The following is a 25,702-nucleotide window of genomic DNA, read 5'->3' as shown; positions in this document are numbered from 1 at the left end:
GATACTAGACCCTTACTAGATAAATGATTTGCTAATATTTTATCAAAATATTGTGGACAATGGTATTACTTTATTGATGTGATTGTTGAAACATAAAGTGTCTCATTTGTTTATAAAGTTCAATTTATATAACATATTTTTTTCTCTGTCTCTTGTTTGTCCTTTAGATGACTAAGAAAGAATTACCTAATCCAAGACCACAATTTACACCATATTTTCTCTTTAGAGAGTTCTATGGTTCTAGCTTTCCCACTTAGGTTTTTGATCCAAGATTGAGTTAATATCTGTATATGATATGAAGTAGGAGCCCACATCACTATTTCTTTCTTTATATGACATCTAGTTTTAATAGCACCACACTTTCGAAAGAAAAACACCTTTTCTCTACTGCACGGTTTTACAGGAAACCGACCACTAAGAGTTAATTCACAGAGAGCTGGCAGGATAGCTCAATGGGTGGCGGAAGTTGCTGCTAAACCCGGCAACTTGGCTTGGGTCCACTGGAAGCCATGTGGTGGAAAGAGAGAAACATCTCCCTAACTCCCACAAGTTATCCTCTGGTCGACCTCCACATGTGTGGCCTGTGCTCAGGCGTGTGTGTATATGTGTGTGTGTCTGTATGTATGTGTGTGTATGTACATGCATACACAAAGTAAGCATAAACATTTTTTTCAGAAGAGTTTATTCTTGCCCTCCCTCCTCTTTCTCACTCTATCAGCTGTAGAGTCTTGATTATCAAGGCTTTGGAATATGTTTTGATATCAAGAAGTGTCAAGTCCTCTAAATTTTGTTCTTTTTATTCAAGGTTTTTTTCTATTCTCTCTGTATAGCAAAGGAAGCAGTTAATTAAGTAAAGAGGCTGTCTACAGAATGGGATAAATCTTGGCCAGCTATATAACGGATGGAGGGTTAGTATCTGAAATAAAAAAGAATTTAAAAAAAGAATTAAGAAAAGAACCAATCAGCCTGATCAATAAATGGGCCAATTAAATGAACAGGAAGGTCTCTGGAGTGGAGATACAAACGGCCAATGAACTAAAAAAAAAAAAAAAAAAAAAATTCAACCTTAGTAGTCATGAGAGAAATCCAAACCAAAACACAATGAGTATTCATCTGATCATAGTCAGAATGGAAGTCATCAAGAAAACAAGCTGAAGAATGAAGTTATGTCATTCAGAGGAAAATGGATGCAATTGGAGATAATCATATAAGTGAATTAAGCTACTCTCAGAATGACAGATACCCTGTATCTTCTTTCTCTTGTGGTTCCCAGACTTGAGTAGATACAGAAAATAATGTATGTATAAATGAAAAGATCTTGGCTATTACGTGTCCCTTGCATCTTCATATGTATTTTAGGATAAATTTGTTAACTTTTGTTTAAAAAAAAAAAAAAAAACAAGATGGTATTTGATAGGGATCAGCCTGACTATTCCACCCAGAAGGATGCTGTGGGGAAGGTCTTTCTGATCAAATTTGGTGGTGCTGATGGGCAGGTGACCATCTAGACTATATATAATAAACATTATATTATATATGATATATGTAATTTAATATATTTGGAGTAATGAGCTTTACCCGTGCTTGAATTAGCTTCTAGAACTGCTACAGTTTTTCATGAGAGGAGTTAAGTAATTTCCACACCTAAGGTGTGGTAGGAAGTATCTAGTTAGCAAATTTAAAAGATGGGAACTATGCTGGATTGACCGAGATGGGCACACCTGGACAATTAGTCTGGAAACTGGGCTAGCCTCATGACTCATTCAATCCCATAAGGGGGAACTCTTCTGAGGCTCACACCCATCTCCTCTCCCTGAGATCCCACAATCCCAGGCTGGCCTGCTGGAGTACAGAGACCAAGTGCTATTGAGGCCGTTCTAGGATTGACAGTTTCTTGGACCTGCCAGCAGGTCATATTTTGTGACAACATCCAGCTGAGATTTAAGAGTGCAGCTGTGGTAATACTAAAAGTCTCTGGATTGTACACCAGTAAGAAGTGAATTGATGCTTTATGATTTCTTTTCTCAACGAAGCCATTTTTTTTTTTTCCTAAATGCACCATTTGGAGATATTAATCAAAACAGAACTATTGGCTAACTCACCATCTTCTGAGGTTGCTGTTTTCTGTATATGGTCATTTTTTAAAGTGACAGCGTGGCAGCGGGTGAAAGAATCAATGAGAAGGATAAGTACCCAGAACCGGGTGGTTGGACTTAGAGAGTGTTAGGTGGTTGATGAAAACAAGAGAACACATACTCAGTGCTTGACTCCAAGCCTGCACATCCCTTGTAGGGGGATGAATAAATTCATGAGATGGGAGGTGGAAGTGAGAAGGAAATGGTATTTGTATGATAGGACATCAGGAAGACACTTGGGAAAGTTCTTAGCATCCCTAAGACCTGGGGCCATGGCCCTTCCAAGTGTTCCTTACGAACTCATAGGGTGGGCTATAAATCCCTCATGTGTTCATCTTACAATATAAGGACTCACCGAGCAAATGGCATTAGGTTGAGAGAACTTCCCATAGCTGAGTGGAAAACTTTGTTTCACTCAGTTCAACAGAGGGAAAGTTCTCCTATTAGCATTTTCCCTCGGTCTAGTCCCCTATTTAGAATGCCAAATGGGTCTATGTCTCTAGGTTTCTATTTCAGTGTGTCTATATTTGGAAAGAGTCTATGCTTGTGCATTTGACTGGAGCGAAGTCGTCTGCTGTGAACTTTCAACAGCATCTGAGCACAACTTTCAAAGACTCTGCTCGCTTCAGCCACTGAGCGACAGCTTCAGAGATGGTGACTAAGAGTGAGCCATTAGCTCAGTTTTCATCTGTTTGGGTGTTGGTGTCAGCTGCCTGAAGAGAAAGGATTCTGGTTTCTCAACCTAAAACGTAAGAAAGACATCTTGCTAAGAGGCAGAATGTGGGCTCTTTCCTGTGACCCTGGAGCCGTCTGAAGCAAAACAGGAACGTTTTGGGTCCTGTACAAGCATGGCTGAGGTGTAGGCTGGTGGTCACACTTCATTGGCTCAGAACAGCCATGTGTCACATGCCTCTACCACTCAAGACCCACTTGGATCAAGCTTGTTGAGGACTTCAGTCTCTAGAGCCCAGCTGCCTGAGTTCAAATCCTAAGTCCTTCAGTTACTGGCTGCGAATCCTTGATCAAATTGCTCACCCCCTCTGTGCCTCGATTTCCTTAACCCTCCACATAGTAACAATCACAGTATCCCAGTAACAGTGGCTGGGGCATTGGGTGAGATAACCCCCCAAGGGCTCAGCACACTGTCAGGCACATAGCAGATATACAGTTATATTTAACACATTAGAAACAGAAACTTTTAGAGTAAACTGGTGCCCTTCATGTATATACTTTCCTAAGCTTTTGTTTTTAATACTTTTCTTTTTTTTTTAAAGTCAGGATCTCATTTAGCCTCAAACACACTATGGAGCCACACTGGAGCCACACTGGAGCCACACTGGAGCCATACTGGAGCCACACTGGAGCCACACTGGAGCCGCACTGGAGCCACACAAGGACAAATGACTTTGAACTCCTGATCCTCCTACCTCCAATTCCTGAGTGCTGAGCACTGGGGTCACAAGTAGGCACCACCTTGTCCAGCTCTGCCTTTAACTTTGTATTTTAAAATAATTTCAAATTTACAGGGATGTTTCAAGGATGAGTAGAGAAAATAGAATATCTGTCAATACATCCTTTACCTTGATTCACTTGTTGGCATTTCCCCCTCCATCTCTCTCCCTCTCCTCTCTCTCCCTCCCTCCCTCCCTCCCTCCCTCCCTCCCTCCCTCCCTCCCTCCTCCTCCTCCTCCTCCTCCTTCTTCTTCTTCTTCTCTCTCTCTCTCTCTCCCTCTCTCTCTCTCTCTCTCTCTCTCTCTCTCTCTCTCTCTCTCTCTCTCTCTCTCCCTCTCTCTCTTTCTCTCTAGAAAGGATCTCATGCAGTAGCCCAAACTGACATGGAATTCCTCTTGCCTCCCTAATGTCTACAAAAAACCCGGCTTTAGCTCTGTCTCAGCTCTCCTTTCCCAAATGTATAGCGTGTACTCATCTGCACATATGTTAATTTATAGCATGTGGTCATCTACAGGTTGTAGACTATTATTTTAAGATGCATTCCATTTTTGTATGCCCTGGGACATTTGTTTAATGATGCAAAGTTGTGTTGCATTCTTTTATGTTGCATTTGTTTAACTCCGTGAAGCTGTATTGCTGTGCCTATCTAAAACACCTGATTGGTCTAAAAAAGAGCTGGGCTGAGAAAGTATAGGCAGGGCTGGCAGGCAGAGAGAATAAATAGAAGGAGCAAGAGAACAAGGGGAGGGGCCAGCCAGCCACGGAGTAAGAGTGAAAGTAAGATATACAGAAGTAAGAGAAAGGTAAAAGCCCAGAGGCAAAAGATAGACAGGATAATTTAAGGAAAGTGGGCAAGAAATAAGCCAAGCTAAGGCTGGGCATTTATAATTAAGAATAAGCCATTGTGTGTGATATATTTGGGAGCTGGATGGCAGGTCCCCCAAAAGAGCAAAACCAACCAACAACATCTACATGTATATTAATTTCCAGCATGTACTCATCTATATGTATATTAACTTTTCTGTGCCATTTGAAAGTCATTTGAAGTTGCTATAGATTTTTACCCTCCACACTTCTATAGAGTGAAGAAAATATCAAATTCCATAAATTTACACTTGCACATATATTTATTTAGTGTGTTGCTGGGCATTGAACCTAGGGCTTCATGCATGCTAGGCAAGCACTGTGCCCCTGAGTTATATCCTGGCCCACAGCTTATTTATTGTTTTAAGGCGGGGTCTCCCTAAGTTGCCCCGGCTGGTCTTAAATCACTCTGTAGCTCAGGCTGACCTTGAATTCGAGATCTCCCTCCTTGAGAATAGCTAGGATTACAGAATTTCATCGACTGTTTGTCTTCTAATTTCAACTGGCCTAAAACTATCCTTTCTGGCATACTTTTTCTTTAAGTGCAAGATCCAATCTGAGGTCACGCTGTCTTTAGTTTCACACTTATCATCTCCTCTAACAGGATCCTTTGCATATCCTTTTGCCCCTTTTATGAGAGCTTTTGTGTTAAATGTTTCCACTTGATTAGATTCAAAATATACATTTGTAGGAAGCTACAAGGAGTAATGCTGTGTCCCTCCCAGAGTGGTGTCATATCTGGAGACACGCATTGCTCACTTTCTCTTTAATAATAAATAAATAGTATTTATTTTGATTGACAGGCCAGTGTGATTTATTTCCCCACTGTGTATTTATTACTTTTTCCCCTTATGGCTTAGCAATATGTGAAGCTACACAAACACCCTGTTCCTTGTCTGGCTCCCCTCAACTTAGCATTCATTGAAAACTTTGCTTTACTTTCTTAGTTTTGGGGGTCAGGGGAGCTAGGGTATGACAAGTGATCTACCACTGAGCTACAGCCACAGACTTGGTTTTTTAACCTTTTATTTTAAGGCAGGGTCTCACTAAGTTGCTCAGGCAGCTCTTGAATTTTCAGACCTCTTCCTCAGCCTCCCCAGTAGCCTATACCACCAGACCCGGATCTACTGACGATTCTTAACCTGGGCGAGTGCCAGCTGTGACGTTTGCAAATGGTTTTCAAACCTGAGCATTTCCTCTGTGTTTACCAGTCAGCTCTTGGTCTGCTATAGGGGAGATACATTTATTTTAGCATCAGTATTTGTTGGAAGCACCTTTCCCTGATCGGCAGCGGTTGTTCTAGATTTGTTGAATTCACTGGATATATATTTGTGAGTATTTATTTCCTCAGATAATTTCATTTTTTTTTCAAATAATGCATAATTCCTAGTTATTTTGGTGCTTAAATGTTTGGCTAGTGGTGGACCTGTTTTTATTTAGTTTTTCAGTTGTGCTGAGGAAGCACTAACTACTAGGGAAGCACTAACCACTGAGTCACATTCCCAGCTCTTGGTTTTCAGAGGCAGAGTCTTTATGCTGCAGCTCAGGCTGGCCATGAACTCTCTAAGTAGTTTGTGTAGACTCTACACTTCCTAGCCGCTCCCCGTCCTGGGTGGTGGGATTCTAGGCATGCCCCTGGCGGGGAGTGGGGGGGGTTCTGAAGGCGGTATCTCAACTCAAAGGCTTTCTGAGGGTGTGGAAGGGAGTTGTTTACTGAGGGAGAGAAGGGCCTTTGCTACTAAGATTGCTCTGTCAAGGAGCTCTCCTCACAGTTGGTGTGTGCGTCTTGTGCTCACAGCTCTCTGCTGCCTCCCCCCACCCCATGTTTAAGAGGAGAGGGAAACACCATTTGTTTACTGGAAGTCTCCTGACATCCTTTTGTAGTTGTTTCACAGAAAGCATAACAAAAACAGGACTCTCAAAGCTCAGCCCCGCTGAGAGAGGCCAAGAGCGTTATAAAATCTTATTTATTTTTGTTTTTAACCAGGGGTTCCAAATCCTTAGGCAGGGGCATTTCCTTTATCAGACTGCAGCTTACCTACCTCTCTCCCTTTTGTCCTGAAGGATCGGTTTACTGGGAAATTGGTGTGCCTGGTAATAACACGTATCAAAGCATGTCACTCTTGCGATAGGCTGTACCTCCAGGCTTATTTAGGCATTGAGCTTGCTTCCGACAGAATGCTTAAGTCTGCTTCTAGACTCTATGCTGGGGAAAGCTGACGGTTTCCTGCCGTCTGTGTGATCTACAGCGAGTATTCTGAGGTATAAGAACAGCCTAGTTACTTTTTTGTTGTGGTCTCATAATGAAAACTCTACCGGCGTGTTATGTGGGACCCTGACTTCAGACCTGCAAGTGAGTCAACCGTTGTCTCCTTTCACAGATGACCAACCTTAAGTTCAGGTACAGGAGGAGGACACGCAGCTTGCCCAAGATCTCAGTTAGCGGCCCGTCAAGGTGTTCCAAAGCCCTGTGTTCTAAGCATCTCATGGGGAGGCAAAGGAGATGAAGAGACCACGGACCTACCTCACGTGATGGACAAGCATGACCAGCAGGCATCCCACATAGAAGGACAAGAAAATGAATGCACTGAAAAGACTGGATTTCACATACACAGATTCTGGGGAGAAAGAAACAGCGCTTGTCAGCTTGTCCTTGGGAAGAGGAGGGCTATATTGGGAACAGCACAGCTTGAAGACTCAGCCTCCATCCCGTCCATTCTTAAATCCCAGTGTATTTTCACTGAAGCTGCTGAAGTACGGGAGGCTATCCTGACACCACCCACAAGCTTCATAGTGATGACTGCCCTTGGAAGCGGGGTGCGGTTGGGGGGGGGAGCGGGAATCAGTGTATACAACTCTAGAATTGAGTCTCCTCTTTCCTGTCTTCTCCTCCTTCCCTCATGTCCTTTATTTCCCCTCCTCTCCCCTCTTCTTCTCTCCCTTCCCCCTTCCTTCTCTCTATTCCAACCCCCTCCCAAGCCTTTCTATGCTGGAGGGCCTCAAACAAGTTAGGCAAGTATTCTGCCACTAAACCACACCCCTAGTATGCCTATTTCTCTTCAAAAAGATCTAATTCCATCTCCAAGTTAAATAGACTTTAGTATTCTTATGAAGGAAGGCTCCCCTGGAGGGGAAGGCATTAACATTGAATTACGTGATAGATCTCCCAACACGAGAATCTCTCCACCACACTCCAGAGCCCAAACCAACCTTTGACGGACGGGACAATGGTCACTTTCAGGTTCTTTGATCGTTGCAGGTTCCAGGTCTGGTTTTCATTTTCTGGTAAAAACAAAGAAATAAACAAACAACAACAACGAAAACCCAAAACAAAGCAACACCACACAAGCAGACAAGGGAGAAAGCACAGTGGGTCAGAGGTCAGACTCTCACCTCCCCACCCCCATACTGAACAGTTGTATTAGACAATGTCCAGAACCCACTCTGACCACTGTACAAGAACTGGAGTAAAATCCAACATCTGAGCCATCAGGGGTCCCTCTGCTAAGACTCTCTGGTTGGCCTTTGCTTGAGTGTATGTTAGAAGCACCAGCTGACACACATGAACTGGAATAGCAGCCTTCCTTCTCCAGTGTAAAAGACTTGACCTTTCTCCTGATGTCCACAAACTCCTCAAGAAAAATGTGCCCCGAACAAACAGCTACATCCTCTTTAGCTTGCATTTTTTTTCCCTAGCCAGTGAAAATCTGTTTTTCTTTACCTAGTCATCAAAGGCTCTAGAGTTTTTCAAGGAACATTAAGAGATTCAAGGACACATAAGCAGAAATGTCACCTGTCACCAAGGGAGCCATGTTATAGCCAACAGAAAACACCCTCTGTGTTGGTGACATGTGACCCATTGGCAGAAGGGTCTGTGTTCTCAATTAACAGTCTAGTCTACTCTCTGGACAACACAACTATTTGTACAGGCACCGGAGCTTATATAACCCCTTGTTGTCAGGATAAGTCAGCACATTCGGCTTTCTTATTGTCTTGTCGGGTACAATTTTGGCAACTGAGATGGCAAACTTCAGGTTTTCCTTGTACATCCTTGTGGAAGGGCTGACTGCTGATCCATATAAGTGGCTCCATATTAGGAAATGGACTTTTAATAATGTTTTTATTGCATCTATTCTCTCTCTCTCTCTCTCTCTCTCTCTCTCTCTCTCTCTCTCTCTCTCTCTCTCTCTCTCTCTCGTGTGTGTGTGTGTGTGTGTGTGTGTGTGTGTGTGTGTGTGTATGTGTGTGTGTGTAGGACAACTTGCTGGAGCTGATTCTATCCTTCCATCATAGAGTATCCAGGGATGGATGGCAGATGGAACTCAAGTCAGTTGGCTTGGCTGTCTCACCAGCCCAGGGAACAGACCCTTTTGCATGTACATCACAGAAGCAAATGAAACGACAACTAAGCGAACTCACTTTATACGGCCTGGCATAAGACTTTCAAAAAGTTGACAAGCTGCACAAAGTCAAGCCAGTCACCATTTTAGCCCTGAGGGAGAGGAGCTCATGAGTATGAGCCTCCACTCCTAACTGAGGAGCTACTGACAGTTAATGGCCTCTGGGGGAGGAAAAGACAGTTTTCTTTAAAAGTGTGGCCCCTCATAGATTGACCATAGTCCGGTGGATGACCCCACACCCAGGAATATACAGTCATTACAAATTGGACTCTATATGTTATGTAAAAAATAAATAATAAAGAGGACCTGATGTTGGGAGGAAGGGGAGAGGTGGTGGGCGGATTGGAGAAGAGTTACGCATAGAAGTAGGGGGTGAACATGATTAAAATACATTGTATTAAATGCTCAAAGAATTAAAAATATTATATTAGAAAGCTGAAGGTACTGAATGACATTTTGTAGTGCCAATACTGCCTTTAGATATAGGATTATCTTCATTTTATTTTTTTAATCCAAGTGTCTCTCGAGTGCCTTGTCAAGTCGATGCTGTTAGGCTCCCAGTAAGTAGGGATGAGCTTTTGGCTTCCTTTCCCTCCCTCCCAAGCATCCCTCGGTGCCTCTTACCCTGGATGGAGAATGATCCCCCACACGCGTAATCTTCAGGTTTTATCACAAACACCACGAAGAACTGCTCGTCTGGAAAATCCTTCTTCTGTGTAAGACATAACAACCTCATGATTCGCAGGGAAGAAAGACAGCCAGGAGGAGAATTCCATGGGGGTCAGGGACAGTAAGAGAAAGGAAGAAAAGAAAAGTTCACGCCTGTCCTCTAAATCCCCACAAAGGGCTTCCGAAGCCCATTGTCTACTCCAGACCAGCCATGAGCACTACAGTCATCCAAGAAATTAGTGTAAGTAGGTACGTGGAGAATTTCAAAATCTGTGCCCACTTGAGGACTTAGTGCTGTAATAAACACAACAAGCAATAGCTTAGATTTAACAAGTAATATTTGTATAAAATACATGTACATATAAGCACACATATATTGGAGACGTCTTGTTATGTAACCTACATTGACCTTGAACTCTTGATCCTCCTGCCTCAGCATCTTGAGTGCTAGCCTTACAGGCACACACTCAGCAATTTATCTGTTTTATTTTAAAATCTAATAATAAATAACTTCTCTAAAATCATGCCGTAAGTAGTTAAATAAATAATGCAGGATAGGGAGATGAAGGACTTGGGAGGGAGGACTGAGCTGTGGCTGTGGTGGCTTTGACTTCTGTGCCCATCCCTCTTTAGTCTGGTTCAAGTAGGGTTAACAAAATAACCACACATTCCAGTTCTTTAACCCAGGCATTTTTGACACACTCAAATTTCTGATATTGTGTTTAGTTCACTTAGAAAATGTCTAAAACTGAAGCACATGCTCAGAAAAGAGACGAGAAGCAGCAATTTATTGCCAGATCCACAGAAGGTAGACATGGTAGATATGGCTATGCTTTGCCCTTTATTAGCCTGGTATAATATTTCTTGTTGGCTTGACACAAACTAGGTTCATCTGGAAGGAGAGACTCTCAACTGAGAAAATGCCTTCCTAGGATCTGTCTGTGGAGCATTTCCTTGATTAATGATTGACGTGGGAGGGCCCAGCCCACTGTCGATGGTGCCCTTGGGCAGGTGATCCTGGGTTGTATTAAAAAGCAAGCTGGATGAGCTATAGAAAGAAATCCAGTAAGCAGTGTTCCTCCATGGCCTCTGGTTCAGTTCCTGCCTCCAGGTTCCTGCCTGGAGTTCCCACCCTTGCTTTCCTCCATGATGAACTGTGATGTGGAAGGTAAGCCAAATAAACCCTTTCTTCTTTAAGTTGCCTTTGGTCATGATGTTTTATACAGCACTAGAAAGCAAATGAAAACACCTACTGTTGCTATTTGTGTGTGTGTGTCCTTTTTAAATTGGGGACCACATCATTCTGGTATACTAAGGAAGAAATAAACATGGACAGCAAGACATTTGGGGTATTAAGTCTGTGATGCTCCAAATCTGAAGTTTGACTGATAGAAAAATTTTAGGTTTGATATCTAAATTACACTTAGCTTCTTTGCACTTTTTGTCTATTCATCAAGGACAATGTTGTCTTATGCTACACAGACAGATCAAATCACAGATTTCATAGAGTACCAACCCAGAGACTGGGGTAGAATGTCTCTTGGAATATGATGGCATAATGTATGTACATGTTTGCTATAAAATACCACTGAAGTTACAGTTTAGTCACAGATACCAAAAGGGCTAAGTGCTGCATGAATAAGGATCATACGCCTTTGAATCTGTTATTCTCTCCGGAGTTGAATCCAACTTTTGGTGAGTGCTACTGGTAGAAATTATTATAATATGTTAAATTGCTTTAAAAGGCTGTAATAAGTTTTACCCTAAATTGTCACACCTCACTGAATAAATTGGAATCTCATTTGGACTTAACCCTGTAAGTGATCTGTTAGATATATGTCCTACTGCACTGAAGATTCCCAAGAACCCCCAAGGGGAAAGAAAGAAAGCCTGGAAGGATAGCATTGTCCACCACCACCCAGGCACCGACTGCAGGCAAAGCACTATTCATTTTTAAACCAATCAGAGAGAAAAGAGATCCAAGGTACACAATGGAGAGCCACCTCCTTTGGGTGCTGGCCCAGTGGGAAAGTGACTATCAGTTGAACCCCACGACTCTTGTGACTTCAGAAGCAATGTCTCACCTGGAGCGTGATGGCAGCTTTCTTGGTCATGGACTGATAGACACCATTGAATTCCACGTTGTGGTCCAGATCATACACTGGACACTAAAGCACATGAGAGATTAAAAAAAAGAAAGCATCAGCCCTGTCACGTGATGTCACTCCATATGCATGTGATGGGGCTGTACTACCTGGATCACAGGTCGGGGGAATCTTCTAATCTAGACACCATGGAAAGTTTTCTGCAGAACAGTCATGAAATGCTCCTCTTAAAGTGTGGACTTTGACCTAACATGCCAGAATCACTCTATATTGAAGAGAACTATAAAAAGATTGCCTTCAGCCGGGCATTGGTGGTGCACGCCTTTAATCCCAGCACTTGGGAGGCAGAGCCAGGCGGATCTCTGTGATTTCGAGGCCAGCCTGGGGTACCAAGTGAGTTCCAGGAAAGGCGCAAATCTACACAGAGAAACCCTGTCTCGAAAAACCAAAAAAAAAAAAAAAAAAAAAAAGATTGCCTTAAAGTATATAGTATTTCCTATTTTTTTTTGTTAACATCTTGTGTTGCAGAAAAAGCACAATCTAAATGTCATGACAACAATCTAAAACAAAACAAGTGGTAGGCTTGCTTTTATTTTATTTTTCTCCCTGAACTTCCAACTGGATGTTCTTTTTGTCGGTGAGATACTTCTCATCTCTCATCAATGTCAGCAACCATGGACTGCCCACTCATATGCATGAAATGTTGTTATTATTTGGCATTTTGGGGGTGATAGATGGTAAGGGGATCACACACACACACACACACACACACACACACACACACACACCACCTATTCTGGAATACTAGAATCTTACATGCTAGAAGGCCGACAGTATCAGAGCTCACCATGATGTTCTGAACCGAGACAACCGAACACGGATAAGCCTTCTCAGACACCACCTTAATGATAACGGAGTCCACGTCTTCAGGAAATTTGTACAGAAAATACTGAGAATGAGAAAAAGAGAGACGTGATTTATTAATCTTAGGAAATGTTTGTCGAAGCACAAACCATGTGTGGGACTGTGTTCTCTACCATGTGTCAGTCTCAGATGAAAAGTTCAGTGGACGGCTACTGTTTCTGTCATCCATCCATCTCGTACACGACAAGCAACAAACTGTTTTGCACAGGCCTCTGTGCCCCACACGGGGAAGACAGCCGCGAAGGTGAGTGGCCATTCACACGAGGCTGCCTTTTTATTTTGTGATACAGACATTTCTTATCAATTAACTTAGACTGTGCGTCATTCCATTTCCTACTTAAGCTCTCTGCTGTCAGCCTTTTCTAAAAGCAGAGATACACAGGATGTAACATCAGTTTTCTTCTGTGGGGCGGTTGGGAAATAGGAAGCTCCGCCTTGAAGAGCAGACATTCCTGTTCCTCAAGAATGTTGACAATCTTGTCAGAGGGAAGAATCAGCTTTACACCAATCTTTCCTCTAAACCTTCTGGTAAAGAATTGTTTTCCTAACTGAGATATTCTGAGAAGCTATTTAGATCAAGAGATTCAAGTCTGACATTGAACCCTTGAAATATGTTCGTGATTTGGGGTAAATGTATTTTTCAAGTATCAGTAGACTGTGTGTGTGTGTGTGTGTGTGTGTGTGTGTGTGTGTGACATGTGTGGGTGACTACAAAGGCCAGAAGAGGGTGTCCACTAAGACCAGAAGAAGGCAAGGGACAGGCATTGTGAGCCAGCCAAGGTGGGCTGGCGATGACACCCCAGTCTTTAGTAGGAGCCATGTGCACTCTTGATCCCAGAACCATCTTTCCTAACCCAACATTACTAACAGAAAGAGGTGACACTATTTACCTTCCTCAGTTATGAATCCATTGGGAAAACCTATTAACTCTTAAAACATTTTAACACATTTTATTTTAAAAAGGAGAAAACGAGAATTTAGCCCAATAATTTCAAGTATGGCAACTGTGTGAGAAACATCAAGTTTGAGATTAAGGCTTTGTGGAAACCCACCCTGAGTCTGATATCTATCTTATAGACCTAGTAAACACATCATTTTTAAAAAGAGGTAAAGAAGTCAAAATTTAATTTTGTATTCCAGTATCCTTTGTACTAATGCTGTTTTGAGAACTAATTCAATGTAAATAGAATGTCAGAATTAAGGAATGCCACTCACATTCCCACTTAGAAATCTTTTCATGCCTTGTATGACTGCATTTTGGAGCATGATTCAAATACACACACAAAAAACGGTTATTCCAAAGGAGGAGCCTAGAGGTCCCAGGGTGATTCTCAGGCCAGCCATACTTTATGATTCAAGAGTGTTATTGTAGTAATGAATATATATTACTAGCTTATGATTTTTTCGTAAGCAGTCAATAGTTTTGAACACTTATCAATATGTCAAACAATTATCAGTCTTACTTATCTCTAAATCACTACAAACCCCAAAGGAAAGTTTTAGACCCCTGCCTTAAAATACATTTTATTCGCTGGGCGGTGGTGGCGCATGCCTTTAATCCCAGCACTTGGGAGGCAGAGCCAGGCAGATCTCTGTGAGTTCGAGGCCAGCCTGGACTACCAAGTGAGTTTCAGGAGAGGCGCAAAGCTACACAGAGAAAAAGAAAGATTTTATTCATATTTTTTGTGTATGTTTTGCCTGCATATATGTCTGTGTACACATGATATGATGCCCCAGGGGTCAGAAGAAGGCATTGTATGCCCTAGAATTAGAGTCAGATACAGCTATGGGTATCTGTAACCCATAGACCTATTTTTTTTTTTTTTTTTTTTTTTTGGTTTTTCGAGACAGGGTTTCTCTGTGTAGCTTTGCGCCTTTCCTGGAGCTCACTTGGTAGCCCAGGCTGGCCTCGAACTCACAGAGATCCGCCTGGCTCTGCCTCCCGAGTGCTGGGATTAAAGGCGTGCGCCACCAACGCCCGGCACCCATAGACCTATTACCATGTGGGTACTAGGAACCAAATCCAGGTGCTCTGCGGAGCAGCAAGTGTCTTATTACTGGACCACCTGCCTAGCCCTCTAAATACCACTTGTTTTAAATGGTCAGTAACTATGAAGAAGAACAAATCATGCCCTGTGGCCTTCCTTGCCATTGGGCATCAGTAGATAGGATGGCTTTTCACAGAAAGACAATTTCAGTCTTAGCTTTGTGGGAGGCCAGAGACGCGGCTCAGCGGGTAAGACGCTTGCTTAGCATGTACAAGGTCCAGAGTTCAAATCCCCAGTGCTACAAAACAAACGCAGGAGTTCATTTCCACAGGTTTGGGAGCACCGCTTCGCACATCTGTTCCCAGCATGATCAACGACATCATGTCGGCCGTGGGAAAGCAGCCACGGTGGAGGGAGGGATTTACACCACAGGAATGGGCAGAAGCCACAAATCAAGTTGTGTGCCTCCCCCATCCCACTCACCAGTTTTATTATATTCAAAACAAAAGCTAAGTAACCGTTTATAAGCAAAATCATGTTAAAGCCTTCAAAAACCATAGGATATGTTGTGACATATAGACTAGTCTTCTCTTGCTGTTACGAGACAGTGTCTCAGTATATAGCTATGAGGCTAGCTCGAAACTCACTGTGTAGCTCGGACTGGCCTCTAACTCACATTTCTCTCGTTTTGGTTTTGGTGTTTAGAGTGGTTGGGTAAAGGTGTGAGCCACTACATAGGACCAAAAACCCATTTTGAACTTGTTACAGCAGAGAGCCTTTCGGAAACCATGAAAGGGGGAAAAAGGAAGTTAGAAATGTCATCAGGAAAACAACCTTAAAAAAATTATGTATCTATTCTGCTTGTGGTTATTTTTTATTGAGGAGCACATAAAAATAGCTAATTATTTCTACTGACGGGACACATATTCAATCTGCCAATATTATGGCAGGAATGGAAATCAGTCTTATTTTTATATGTTCAGAACAGCCGTTTGCGTATCTGTCTCCCTGCCCCCATCTCAATCACCAGGAAGTCAACAGTCACAGAGTCTGTGTTTATCTCCTCCTCTTTCCTACAGCACCCAGTACTGCTTAACATCCCTCGGAACACATCAGACACCTGACTTCACTCAGTGAAGTATGTCCCAAGGAATGCTGGGAGTAAACAGCGTGCTTCCCATTTTATCCCAGTGCAGGTGGTAATATCAACTGTGCCCAAGACCTCAGTCACAAGCTAGATTACCCAGAGTAAGAGCAAGGGTGATAATAACACACGCTGACTTCACTCTTGCTGTTCCGACGTTCCTGTGTGCAACACCAGCATGCGGACCTCTCCACAGCCCGTGGAAATCTCCACTTACCTGAGGCTGAGAGGGGCTGGCAGTGAAGCGGAAGGCAACATTTGTCCTGAGAGACGTAAGAGGGAAAAGTGAGAGAAAAAAAAAAATGAGTTGGCAAGCAAGAACTGGTTACTTAAAGAAGAGCCACTTAAGCCAGACGCCCAGTGCCTTGCCCTTTCTGAAGGGCATTTGGACCTGCCGTCTGATAAACTTCAAGGAGACTGTGTTTTCTACAATAAATAATGATGAAATTGGGGAGGAAGATTGCTTTTACATCTTTAAACATCCATGAGGTCATAACTCTATAAGCACCTCATTTAGTTTTATGGTTGCTTTCGCCTTTGGACTCTCTTAAGATATTACGATCAAGCCATATAATCAATCAAGCTTGATCATGAGAAGTAGGTAGTAAGAGAGGAAATGCAGACTTGAGTCCTTTTGAATAATGTAAGTACACCACTTTACAATAACGTTAATGGATCCACAGCACAAGAACATTCCTTATAAGCAGGGTGAACAGAGGGCCACTGTGGGACAATCAGCAGGGGTAGGAATATGCTCTGCTCTCCCCAAACATCTCTCCAGTCTCCTACAAGACTTGTTGAATTCTCCAGAATTTCATCCTCTTTGGCTTTGGACTTTGTCTTCTTCTTTTTTTTTTTTTTCCTTTCCTTTTATTTTATTTTACAATACCATTCAGTTCTACATAACAGCCACAGATTCCCTTGTTCTCCCCCTTCCTGCCCCCCTCCCCTTCCCCCAGCCCACTCCCCATTCCCACTTCCTCCAGGGCAAAGCCTCCCCCGAGGACTGAGATCGACCTGGTAGACTCAGTCCAGGCAGGTCCAGTTCCCTCCTCCCAGATTGAGCCAAGCGACCCTGCATCAGCCCCAGGTTTCAAACAGCCAACTCATGCAATGAGCCCAGGACCTGGTACCACTGCCTAGATGCCTCCCAAACAGATCAGTTGATTGGACTTTGTCTTCTAATGCCCATCTTTACCCCAGTATAGTTATTTGATCTCCCAACAGAAACTGACCGGGAATTGGTTTCTCATATACTAAGACAGCTAGGATCCAGGAACAGAGAAAGGGAAAGTGTTAGAATTACGGAAGAGGGAGGCTTTGCGGCATCAAGCGCTGTCTGGTGTGAGCATCTGTGGAGCAGTTCAAGAGGCTGGAAAAGAATGGGTTCTCCATAAGGGCTGTCCTTTTGCGAATGCTCTTCGTGACTCGGGCCTCATCAGTAGTGTTGCAGACCAGTCACTCAAGGCCACACACTTGAGTTCCCAATGCTGATGAAATGGCCACTCTCCCCATGTCCATCTCTTCCTGCATTGCTAAATCTGAACCTGAACTCCTGGGCTCCCTCACCATCTTCAATCCCTAGGGCTCTCCGAAGACTTTCTTTCTACTTCCAATTTTCCTCTTATAAAAATGGAATGGTTTAAGACTTAACCATTTTTTTTTTTTTTATAAATGGCATGCCAAGACACTTAGGCAAGGTGCATGTAGTAAGAGGTACTACTTAGAAGTCATAACATTTGAGCACTGTTTATAAAGGTAATGGCTGTCATTGGTTTGGACTCTGAGTAGAGCTCATAGAAATGGGTGCAATTTTTATATTTTAACTTTTGGCATAAATTGTTACCCATGTGGGTCGCTGGTTCTGCAGGAGCACAGTAGTAAACTTCTGACCTCAAGTCATCTAAGAATGCCAACATCAGTATCAAATGACGTGGTACATCCACTTTAGAGTCCACAGCCAGAGTAAAGGCCGGCAGTGCCATGCTGTGTGTGGCCTGGGCTATGTGCTGTGCTGTGTATGGCCTGGGCAGTGTGCTGTGTGTGGCCTGGGCTATGTGCTGTGCTGTGTATGGCCTGGGCAGTGTGCTGTGTGTAGTCTGGGCAGTGTGCTGTGCTGTGTGTGACCTGGGCAGTGTGCTGTGCTGTGTATGTCCTGGGCAGTGTGCTGTGCTGTGTATGTCCTGGGCAGTGTGCTGTGCTGTGTATGTCCTGGGCAGTGTGCTGTGCTGTGTATGTCCTGGGCAGTGTGCTGTGCTGTGTATGTCCTGGGCAGTGTGCTGTGCTGTGTATGTCCTGGGCAGTGTGCTGTGCTGTGTATGTCCTGGGCAGTGTGCTGTGCTGTGTATGTCCTGGGCAGTGTGCTGTGCTGTGTGTGGTCTGGGCAGTGTGCTGTGCTGTGTATGTCCTGGGCAGTGTGCTGTGCTGTGTGTGGTCTGGGCAGTGTGCTGTGCTGTGTATGTCCTGGGCAGTGTGCTGTGCTGTGTATGTCCTGGGCAGTGTGCTGTGCTGTGTATGTCCTGGGCAGTGTGCTGTGCTGTGTGTGGTCTGGGCAGTGTGCTGTGCTGTGTATGTCCTGGGCAGTGTGCTGTGCTGTGTGTGGTCTGGGCAGTGTGCTGTGCTGTGTATGTCCTGGGCAGTGTGCTGTGCTGTGTATGTCCTGGGCAGTGTGCTGTGCTGTGTGTGGTCTGGGCAGTATGCTGTGCTGTGTGTGGTCTGGGCAGTGTGCTATGTATGGTCTGGGCAGTGCTCTGCTGTTACTGGGACAACATGGGCCCTTCGGGGCTCTTTGCCAGGTCAGAGGAATGACAAAAGACTTTTGGAGGTTATGACTTTCTAAGTTAGCAACAGAAAGCGTGCGCTTTCCTGAAGCAATATGTGCGCTTGGACCAGAAATTTGGGGTTTTTTGTTTGTTTGTTTTTTGGTTTTTTTTGTTGTTGTTGTTGTTTTGTTTTTTGAAACAGGTCTTCTCTGTGTAGCCCTGGCTGTCTGGGAACTCGGTTTCTGTAGACCAGGCTGGCCTCGAACTCACAGAGCTTCTCCTGCCTCTGCCTCCTGAGCACTGGGATTAAAGGTGTGTACCACCACCACTTGAAAATTTGATTTTTATAAATGCCTCTCATGATTTCAATTCCAATTGTAATACTGGATCAACATAGACTTTCTAGGGGTTTTTGTCTTTGTTCGTTTTAGTTCCTTGGGTTTTGTTGTTTTTAAAACAGTAACATTTAAGCCTTCTGGTTTTTGTGGTGCTAACAGTAGCTCAAATGAACAATATGTAGGTAGGGGTGAAGCGGTACCTGCTGGCAGGGCGCTGACTGAGGTAAGCAAGGTGTGTTTTATCAAAGGATTTCACCAGTCGACAGCACAAAGTCAACTGAGACTCCTCGGCCCCTTTAGCGTTACAGCAAGAAACATCAGTTTCAATTCGTTTGTTTCAAAACTGTTTCAATTCGTTTGTTTCACAAATGAAAAACAGGAAACAAACGCTTATGCAAGAGACGAAAACACAGCTTTGTTCCAGGCTTTGGCTGTTAAAGGAAGCTGGGAAGCGAAAAGACACGTGAGAGTCAAGAGAGGAGATGAGGAAGATGGAGGAAGAAGAGGCAGAGGGGTGCTCAGAGGGATAGGGAAAGAAGAAAAAAAAATATTTATAGGAGAGTAACACAACTGAAGGAGGGAAAGGTGAGAGGGTCGTGAGGCAGAGACAAACGTTCAGTGGTTTTGAGTGAGGGACCATAAGAGTCACAGGACAGAACGTCTTATGTCATTGAGCTCTTGGCGGGGCACAAGGGCTCTTCCAAACCCCACTCCGTTGAAGGAAATCATGTTGTATTATTACTGGGCACCACGGACTTCACAATATCATTCCCTGTTGTCTGCTGACTGCCATCTGTCGTGAGCTCCCTTCCGACCCCAGTCCTTCCCCAGCCCTCCTGCTCTCTCTCACCCTCCAGGCTTCATCCTTCCGGTGTGTGCAACTGGCCCTCATGCACCTGTACCCCACCCACTCCCTCTTCCTTTCTCGGGGACTTTGCGTCTACAGATATCAACTCTCTTATGAATCTGCTTTGTCTTTCTGCTCCTTTCCTCCTAAATAGGCTCCTGTCTTGATCATTCCAAAACAAATGGTAGACCAGTCCAATCTAGTTCTTTCCTTACTCTCCCCTTCTCTCTCTCTCTCTCTCTCTCTCTCTCTCTCTCTCTCTCTCTCTCTCTCTGTGTGTGTGTGTGTGTGTGTGTGTGTGTGTATGTGTTTATGTGTACCACACACATGGGAGAACAGAGGTCAGTCAATGTTGAGTGTGTTTCTTTATTGCTGTCTACTTTATTTTTAACTTTTATTTTATTCTTTAAAAATTTTGTTGATCTGTACAATGTGTGTTAAACATCTGCTCCTCACCCTCTCCCTTCAATCCCCCATCCCCTTCCCATTAGATCTCCCTTCCAGTTTTACGTCTTCTTTAAAACAAACAAACAAACAAACAAACAAACAGAAAAACAACCCACCAAGTGTAATCAGTAATGCCTACAAGCACATGGCTGTGGGGTTGTCCACTGGGGCACGGCCAACCTGCTAGTGGCCACCCCTCAACTTTCCCTCAAAAGCAACTTTCCCTACTGTAGCAGCCATTAACAACCAACAGCTCCTCAGCTGGAGGTGGGGGTGGAGTGGGGTGGGGTGGGGGTGGGGTGGGGGTGAACTCAGGTTGCTCTCCTGCCTCCATGTTGGAATTTTTTAAAGATTTATTTTAATTTTAATTTATGTGTGTATGTGTCTCTCTGTGTGTGTGTGCCTCCAGAGGCCAGAAGAGGGTGTCAGAGTCCCTGGAATCAAGTTACAGGTGGTTGTAAGCCATCATGTTGGGGCTGGGAACCAAACTCTGGCCCCCAGGAAGAGCAGGCAGTAAGCACTCTTAGGTGCTGTGGTAGTTTAAATTGGTCCCCATAATACCATAGGGAGTGGCACTATTAGGAGGCGTAGCTTTGTTAAAGTGGGTGTGGTCTTGTTGGGGAAAGTCTGTCACTGTGGAGATGGGCTCTGAGGTTTCCTATACTCAGGATACCACCCAGTGTCTCAGACCACTGCCTGTTGCCTGCAAAATGTAGAACTCTCACCTACTCCTCAAGCACCTCATCTGCCTGCATGCCACCATGTCCCACCATGATGATATTGGACTGAATCTCTGGATCTGTAAGTGAGCCCCCTCAATTAAATGTTTTCATTTATAAGAGTTGCCGTGGTCATGGTGTTTCTTCACAGTAATAGAGTTGCTAACGAAGACAGAAGTTGGTACCAGGGACTGGGGTATTGCTGTGATAGGCCTGACCATGTTTTTGTTTGTAGTAATACGGACTCTGGGAGTTTGGATTAGGAAAGCAGCGGAATGCTTTAAGAACTGCTTAATGGGTCATACTAGTAAAAGCATGGAAGACAGTGGTGCTAAATATGATTTGATGAACTGTGGGGATCAAGAATTTTCAGAGGAGAGTAATTTTGGCATGTTGCCTAGAGATAATTCTTGTGATATTTTGGTGAAGTAAGTGGCTGCTTTTTTGCCCTTGTCTGAAGAGTCTGCTTGAGGCTAAAGTGAAGAGCTTTAGATTGATTTCTTTGGCAGAGAAAATCTTAAAATAGCCTTGTATAGACTCTGTTATGTGGTTATTAGTGGTAACTCTAATGGGGGTTTATAATGAAAAGGAACACACTCAGCAGGGTAAAATACAAAATGTAAATTTTGAGGAGGAAAAGAGCACCAAGAAGTGAAGTGGAGCTAAATTCTGTGTTCAAGGAGATAGATGGATTAAAAAATAGAATAAAGAGAGTGGTGACCTCAGGGCAAATTCTCACTCAGCTAAGTTTCCAGTTTGTAAAAAGAAACTAAAGAAAAGCTTAGAGCCAGGTGTGGTGGGGCACACCTTTAATCCCAGCACTGGAAAGACAGAGGCCAGCAGATCTCTGAGTTTAAAGCCAGCCTGGATTACAGAGAAAGTTTTAGGACAGCCAAGCTTAGGCAGTGAAGGACAGAAAGCTGGTGAAGATGTAATTGAACAAGGGGGCCATGTCACATTTCCAGCAAGCAGCAGAATTTGGCAGCTTCGGCCACGTGGTTCTGGCTTTAGAGTCAAGGATAGAAGAAACAGGTTATGGAATTTGCCTCCTCGCCTAAGGGAAGCTGCTGAGGCCAGGCATGTATTCAGGGGTGTTACTGAATGGAGGCCTAGAGGGGTCATTAAGTGAAGCTGTGAAATTGAGGCCTGGATTGCCTTGGAGAACCCAAGATGTCAGAGTTGTGGGATACCTGCCTAAGAGAGCTGCTAATAGGGAGTGGAACCAGCCCAAGAGAAAGAAGTGTGTTGCAATCAACAAAGCTATACAGAGTTGGAGATCTGAAGAGTGATTTGACATCAGACACAGAGATGCAGAGTTTGGAGTTTGCCCAGCTGGTTTTTGATCTTGCTTTGGTCCAGTATTTCCTCACTATGTTCCCTTCCCTATGTTTTAGAATGCTAATGTACATCCTGTGCCATTATATGTTGGAAGTATGTGATCTGCCTTTTGATTTTGATTAAAAGTTAAGAGAGCCCATGAATCTCAGAAGAGACTTTGGACTTTTAAACATTGTTGAGACTGTGATAGACTACGGAGAATTTTGAAGTTGGACTGCATTATGATATTGTTACAAGCTTATGGGGGCCAGGGAATGTAATGCTGTATTTTGGACATAAATGGCCCCCATAATCTCACAGGGAGTGGCACTATTAGGAGATGTAGCTTTGGGTGTGGCCTTGTTGGAGGAAGTCTGTCACTGTGGGGTCTTTGGGCTTTGAGGTTGCCTATGATCAGGATACCACCCAGTGTCTCAAACCACTGCCTGTTGCCTGCAAAATGTAGGACTCTCAACTACTCCTCCAGCACCACATCTGCCTGCACACCTCCATACTCCCCATCATGATAATAGACTGGACCTTTGAAGCGGTAAGTGAGCTACCCCAATTAAATGTTTTCTTTATAAGAGTTGCCATGGTCATGGTGTCTCTTTACAACAAGAGAAACCCTAAGACAGGAGCTGAGCCATTTCTCCAGGCTAGCCATGCTGGAAGGAAGAGACCCATGCTCCCTACACAATAGAAGACTATCTTGGAGACAGCTGGTAAAGTCTGTTACTGTTGTCCTAAAGAAGTATCAAGATTTCTTTTGTGTGCATGTGGTTTTGAAACAGAATCTGGTGTACTCCAGGCTGACCTCAAACTTTCTTTTGAAAGTAGCTGAGGATAACCTTGAACTTCTGATCCTCCTGCCTCCACTTGCCAAGGGGTGGGATTCCAGGCATGTGATTCCACACCCAGTTTGTGCAGTGCTGGGTGGCTAGCTCTGGACTTGATGCGTCTAGGCAAGTGCCTTACTACAACACCACGAGGCACTGAAATTACAAACAAACATTTCAGGTTAAGACCTAAAAACAAAACCAAACCTACTAGAAACATAAAGGTAGGTAAAAGCGGGGCTGGGACAAGGCAATATAAAATAATGTCCTTAGGACAGACAGGCTAGGGAGAACAGGGAGCAGGCACTGAGATACTGGGGTACAGGATCTGGAGAATTTGTTTGAAACAGGGTCTCATGTAGTCCAAACTTTCTGCATAGCTAAGGATGACCTTGAACTTCTGATCCTCCTGCCTTTACTTCCCAAGTGCTAGAATTATAGGCATGTACCACCATGAAAGGATAAACCTTTGATCATACACAAGCACCTAGGACAACAACAACAACAACAATAATAACAATAAAGAGATAAGATCACTAAGTTCCACAAGGTGCTTCAAAGTCATTTTCACCATTGGCCCTGGTTGTTACTCTTTCCCACTCAGACTCTTTCAGCATCCTTGATCAGTGCCTGCTGGCTAGCCCTCATCTTCATTGCCAGCAGGTCCCAGTCCTTAGCAGAGCCATGTGCAGATGACCTCCCACCCCCGCCCAGTGTCCAGAGCTGTTGCTCTGTTCCTCCTCTGACTCATTTCTCTTCCTCTCTGTTAGTTTGCCCAGTTCCCTTTCAGTGGCCTCCGGAATTCCAGGAGAGAATTTTCCTTTGTTTTATCTGGGTCAGTCCTTAATGGCCTGCAGGCCGTCTTTCACTTTCTAGTCATAGAAGGAGATCCCTGCTGTCCACTCTTTGTTTTGGCCTTTCACCAGGAATTAGCCAGGACCCCCTGGTGTTTAGAGAGCACCATAGCCCAAACAATAAGAAGAGAAGGAATGCAGGCTGGATAACTGTACCTCCTGTCATTATAACTCTACTGAAAGTCATAGCCATGTGATGGACATGCTGGGGAGAGGTTGTGAAGAAGTGTGCTCTGGTACCAAACCACACATCTCTGCTGAAGATTGCTTCCCCTGTGTTTTTCCTCAGTTATCCTGAGGCTCTGTTGCAGTAGAGAATAGATTAGCAGCCTGGGACTCCACTTGGTTTGGGCTATGCATTCACCCCCACCCCTCTCCTAATAACGCACCCAGCAGCCTTTTAGATTAAGATCCCCTCCTGCATTGAGCTGGGTGCACACTCCTCTCCAAACAAAAGAATAAGTTTCTCCTCCTCTTAATGATCCTCAAGAATGGATAGTTTCTATTTAGTCTTACTCTAGAAATCTCTGAATATGAACATAGGGGTCCAATCAGGTCTGAAGTACTTTTGGGTGCATGCAAATTGTGTCTTCTGAGTGAAGATTTGGGGAGAATCCCCTGTTTACCATACTAGGTCTATGCATAGTTGGGCATGGTATGATTGAGATCTGATGAATCATGAGAAAGGACATGCGCAATGATCACAGGCTTACATAATCTATGCCTGTCAATCAGAATAGAACCACCTGTGATATGCCCTTACCAACCAAACTCCTCCTTTTGACCTCCATAAAAGGAAACTCCAAAAAATAATTGGAGTCTTTCGGTCCTCTCTCATGTGATCTGTGGCTTCTGATCACATATTCTGATCTATACTACTTATATGCTTTTGGATAGTTTGTTGTTGCTGTTGCTCTAACCTGAAATCTATGTGCCTTTATTTCAATTCATTGAAACACTCAGCCCAGACTCCAATCACTGGTAATATCTAAAAGCCAGCAATCAGTCATCCTGATTTTCTGCTCTGGCTGCCATGGAGTCTCTCCCCTTAATATACCAAACACAGGCAAAGCCCTTAGGAACAGATGGGTCCACAGCTTTGCCATACCTCAAGGAAACTGCCTCCACACTGGACTGCTGGATCACAGTGTTGAGAGTCCAGTGAATACATGGGAGTTCATGGTGAGGATACACCTTGTTGGTAATGTTATAAGTCATGACCGCTGACATTCCCCATAAAGAGAAAAAATGTAGCTGAAGATCAAAAAGTATCTGATTCTAGCAAAGTTCCTGTAATTTATACATTTCAAGTGCTTTCTAAGCTGAGGAGAGAGGGAGAGGCGACTAACCGTGAATCTCCCTGACCAGGTTCTATGTCAAGTAGCTCCTGCTTGAGATTGGCCACACAGTCACAACCACTCAATCTTCATTTCCTCTAACAAAACATGATGTCATTCTGGACCCTCCCGTTTCCCCTTTCCTTCATAGTCATTCAAGTTTTGAGAATCTCATCTCTTACATTCTTCAAGACAGCTTCTCACTTTTTACCTTGACCATGGTGTCAGCCTTCGAACTTCTCGGCACCCAATACTGTCTCCTTCAATCCTTTCCTCACGCAATAGCGCAATGTAGACAACTCTCTTCTCAATGCCTCCTTGTGTTCCCCCTGCCCGGCGATCCAGTGGCTGCCTGTTTCTAGAGCACCACCCTCCCACTGTTCCCTGCCTACAACTGTGACCTCTAATGACACAGAAGGGTCCATTGCTGTTGGGAGCTGTTGGGAAGATGCCGTATGTGTGTGTGAAAGGAGTTAGAGCAATGCCTAAAAGCAGAACTGTCTTATTTTACAATCTGAATTTGAATAAACAAATGCTTTGTGCAACTGAGAAGCATATTTA

The 25,702-nt window shown here is 43.9% G+C and overlaps 1 protein-coding gene across 4 annotated transcripts in view; it reads right to left on the bottom strand.

Annotated features, from left to right (window-relative positions):
- Positions 1-25,702, bottom strand: part of Sidt1 (SID1 transmembrane family member 1) — a 96,600-nt gene that overhangs the window by 34,940 nt on the left and 35,958 nt on the right. For all 4 annotated transcript variants that reach the window (XM_037209745.1, XM_037209746.1, XM_037209747.1 and 1 more), the window contains exons 4-9: positions 15,899-15,944; positions 12,473-12,574; positions 11,605-11,688; positions 9,476-9,563; positions 7,662-7,733; positions 6,976-7,069 (exon numbers count right to left, since the gene is read on the bottom strand). In XM_037209745.1, the coding sequence (XP_037065640.1) occupies positions 6,976-7,069; positions 7,662-7,733; positions 9,476-9,563; positions 11,605-11,688; positions 12,473-12,574; positions 15,899-15,944 (486 nt within the window). The remainder of the gene's footprint in view (positions 1-6,975; positions 7,070-7,661; positions 7,734-9,475; positions 9,564-11,604; positions 11,689-12,472; positions 12,575-15,898; positions 15,945-25,702) is intronic.

This window comes from Peromyscus leucopus, chromosome 12 (assembly GCF_004664715.2).
Source record: "Peromyscus leucopus breed LL Stock chromosome 12, UCI_PerLeu_2.1, whole genome shotgun sequence".
In the NCBI taxonomy this organism is placed as follows: domain Eukaryota; kingdom Metazoa; phylum Chordata; class Mammalia; order Rodentia; family Cricetidae; genus Peromyscus; species Peromyscus leucopus.
Note: the sequence above shows the minus strand (reverse complement) of the source record. Positions and strands in the feature narration are given on the sequence as shown.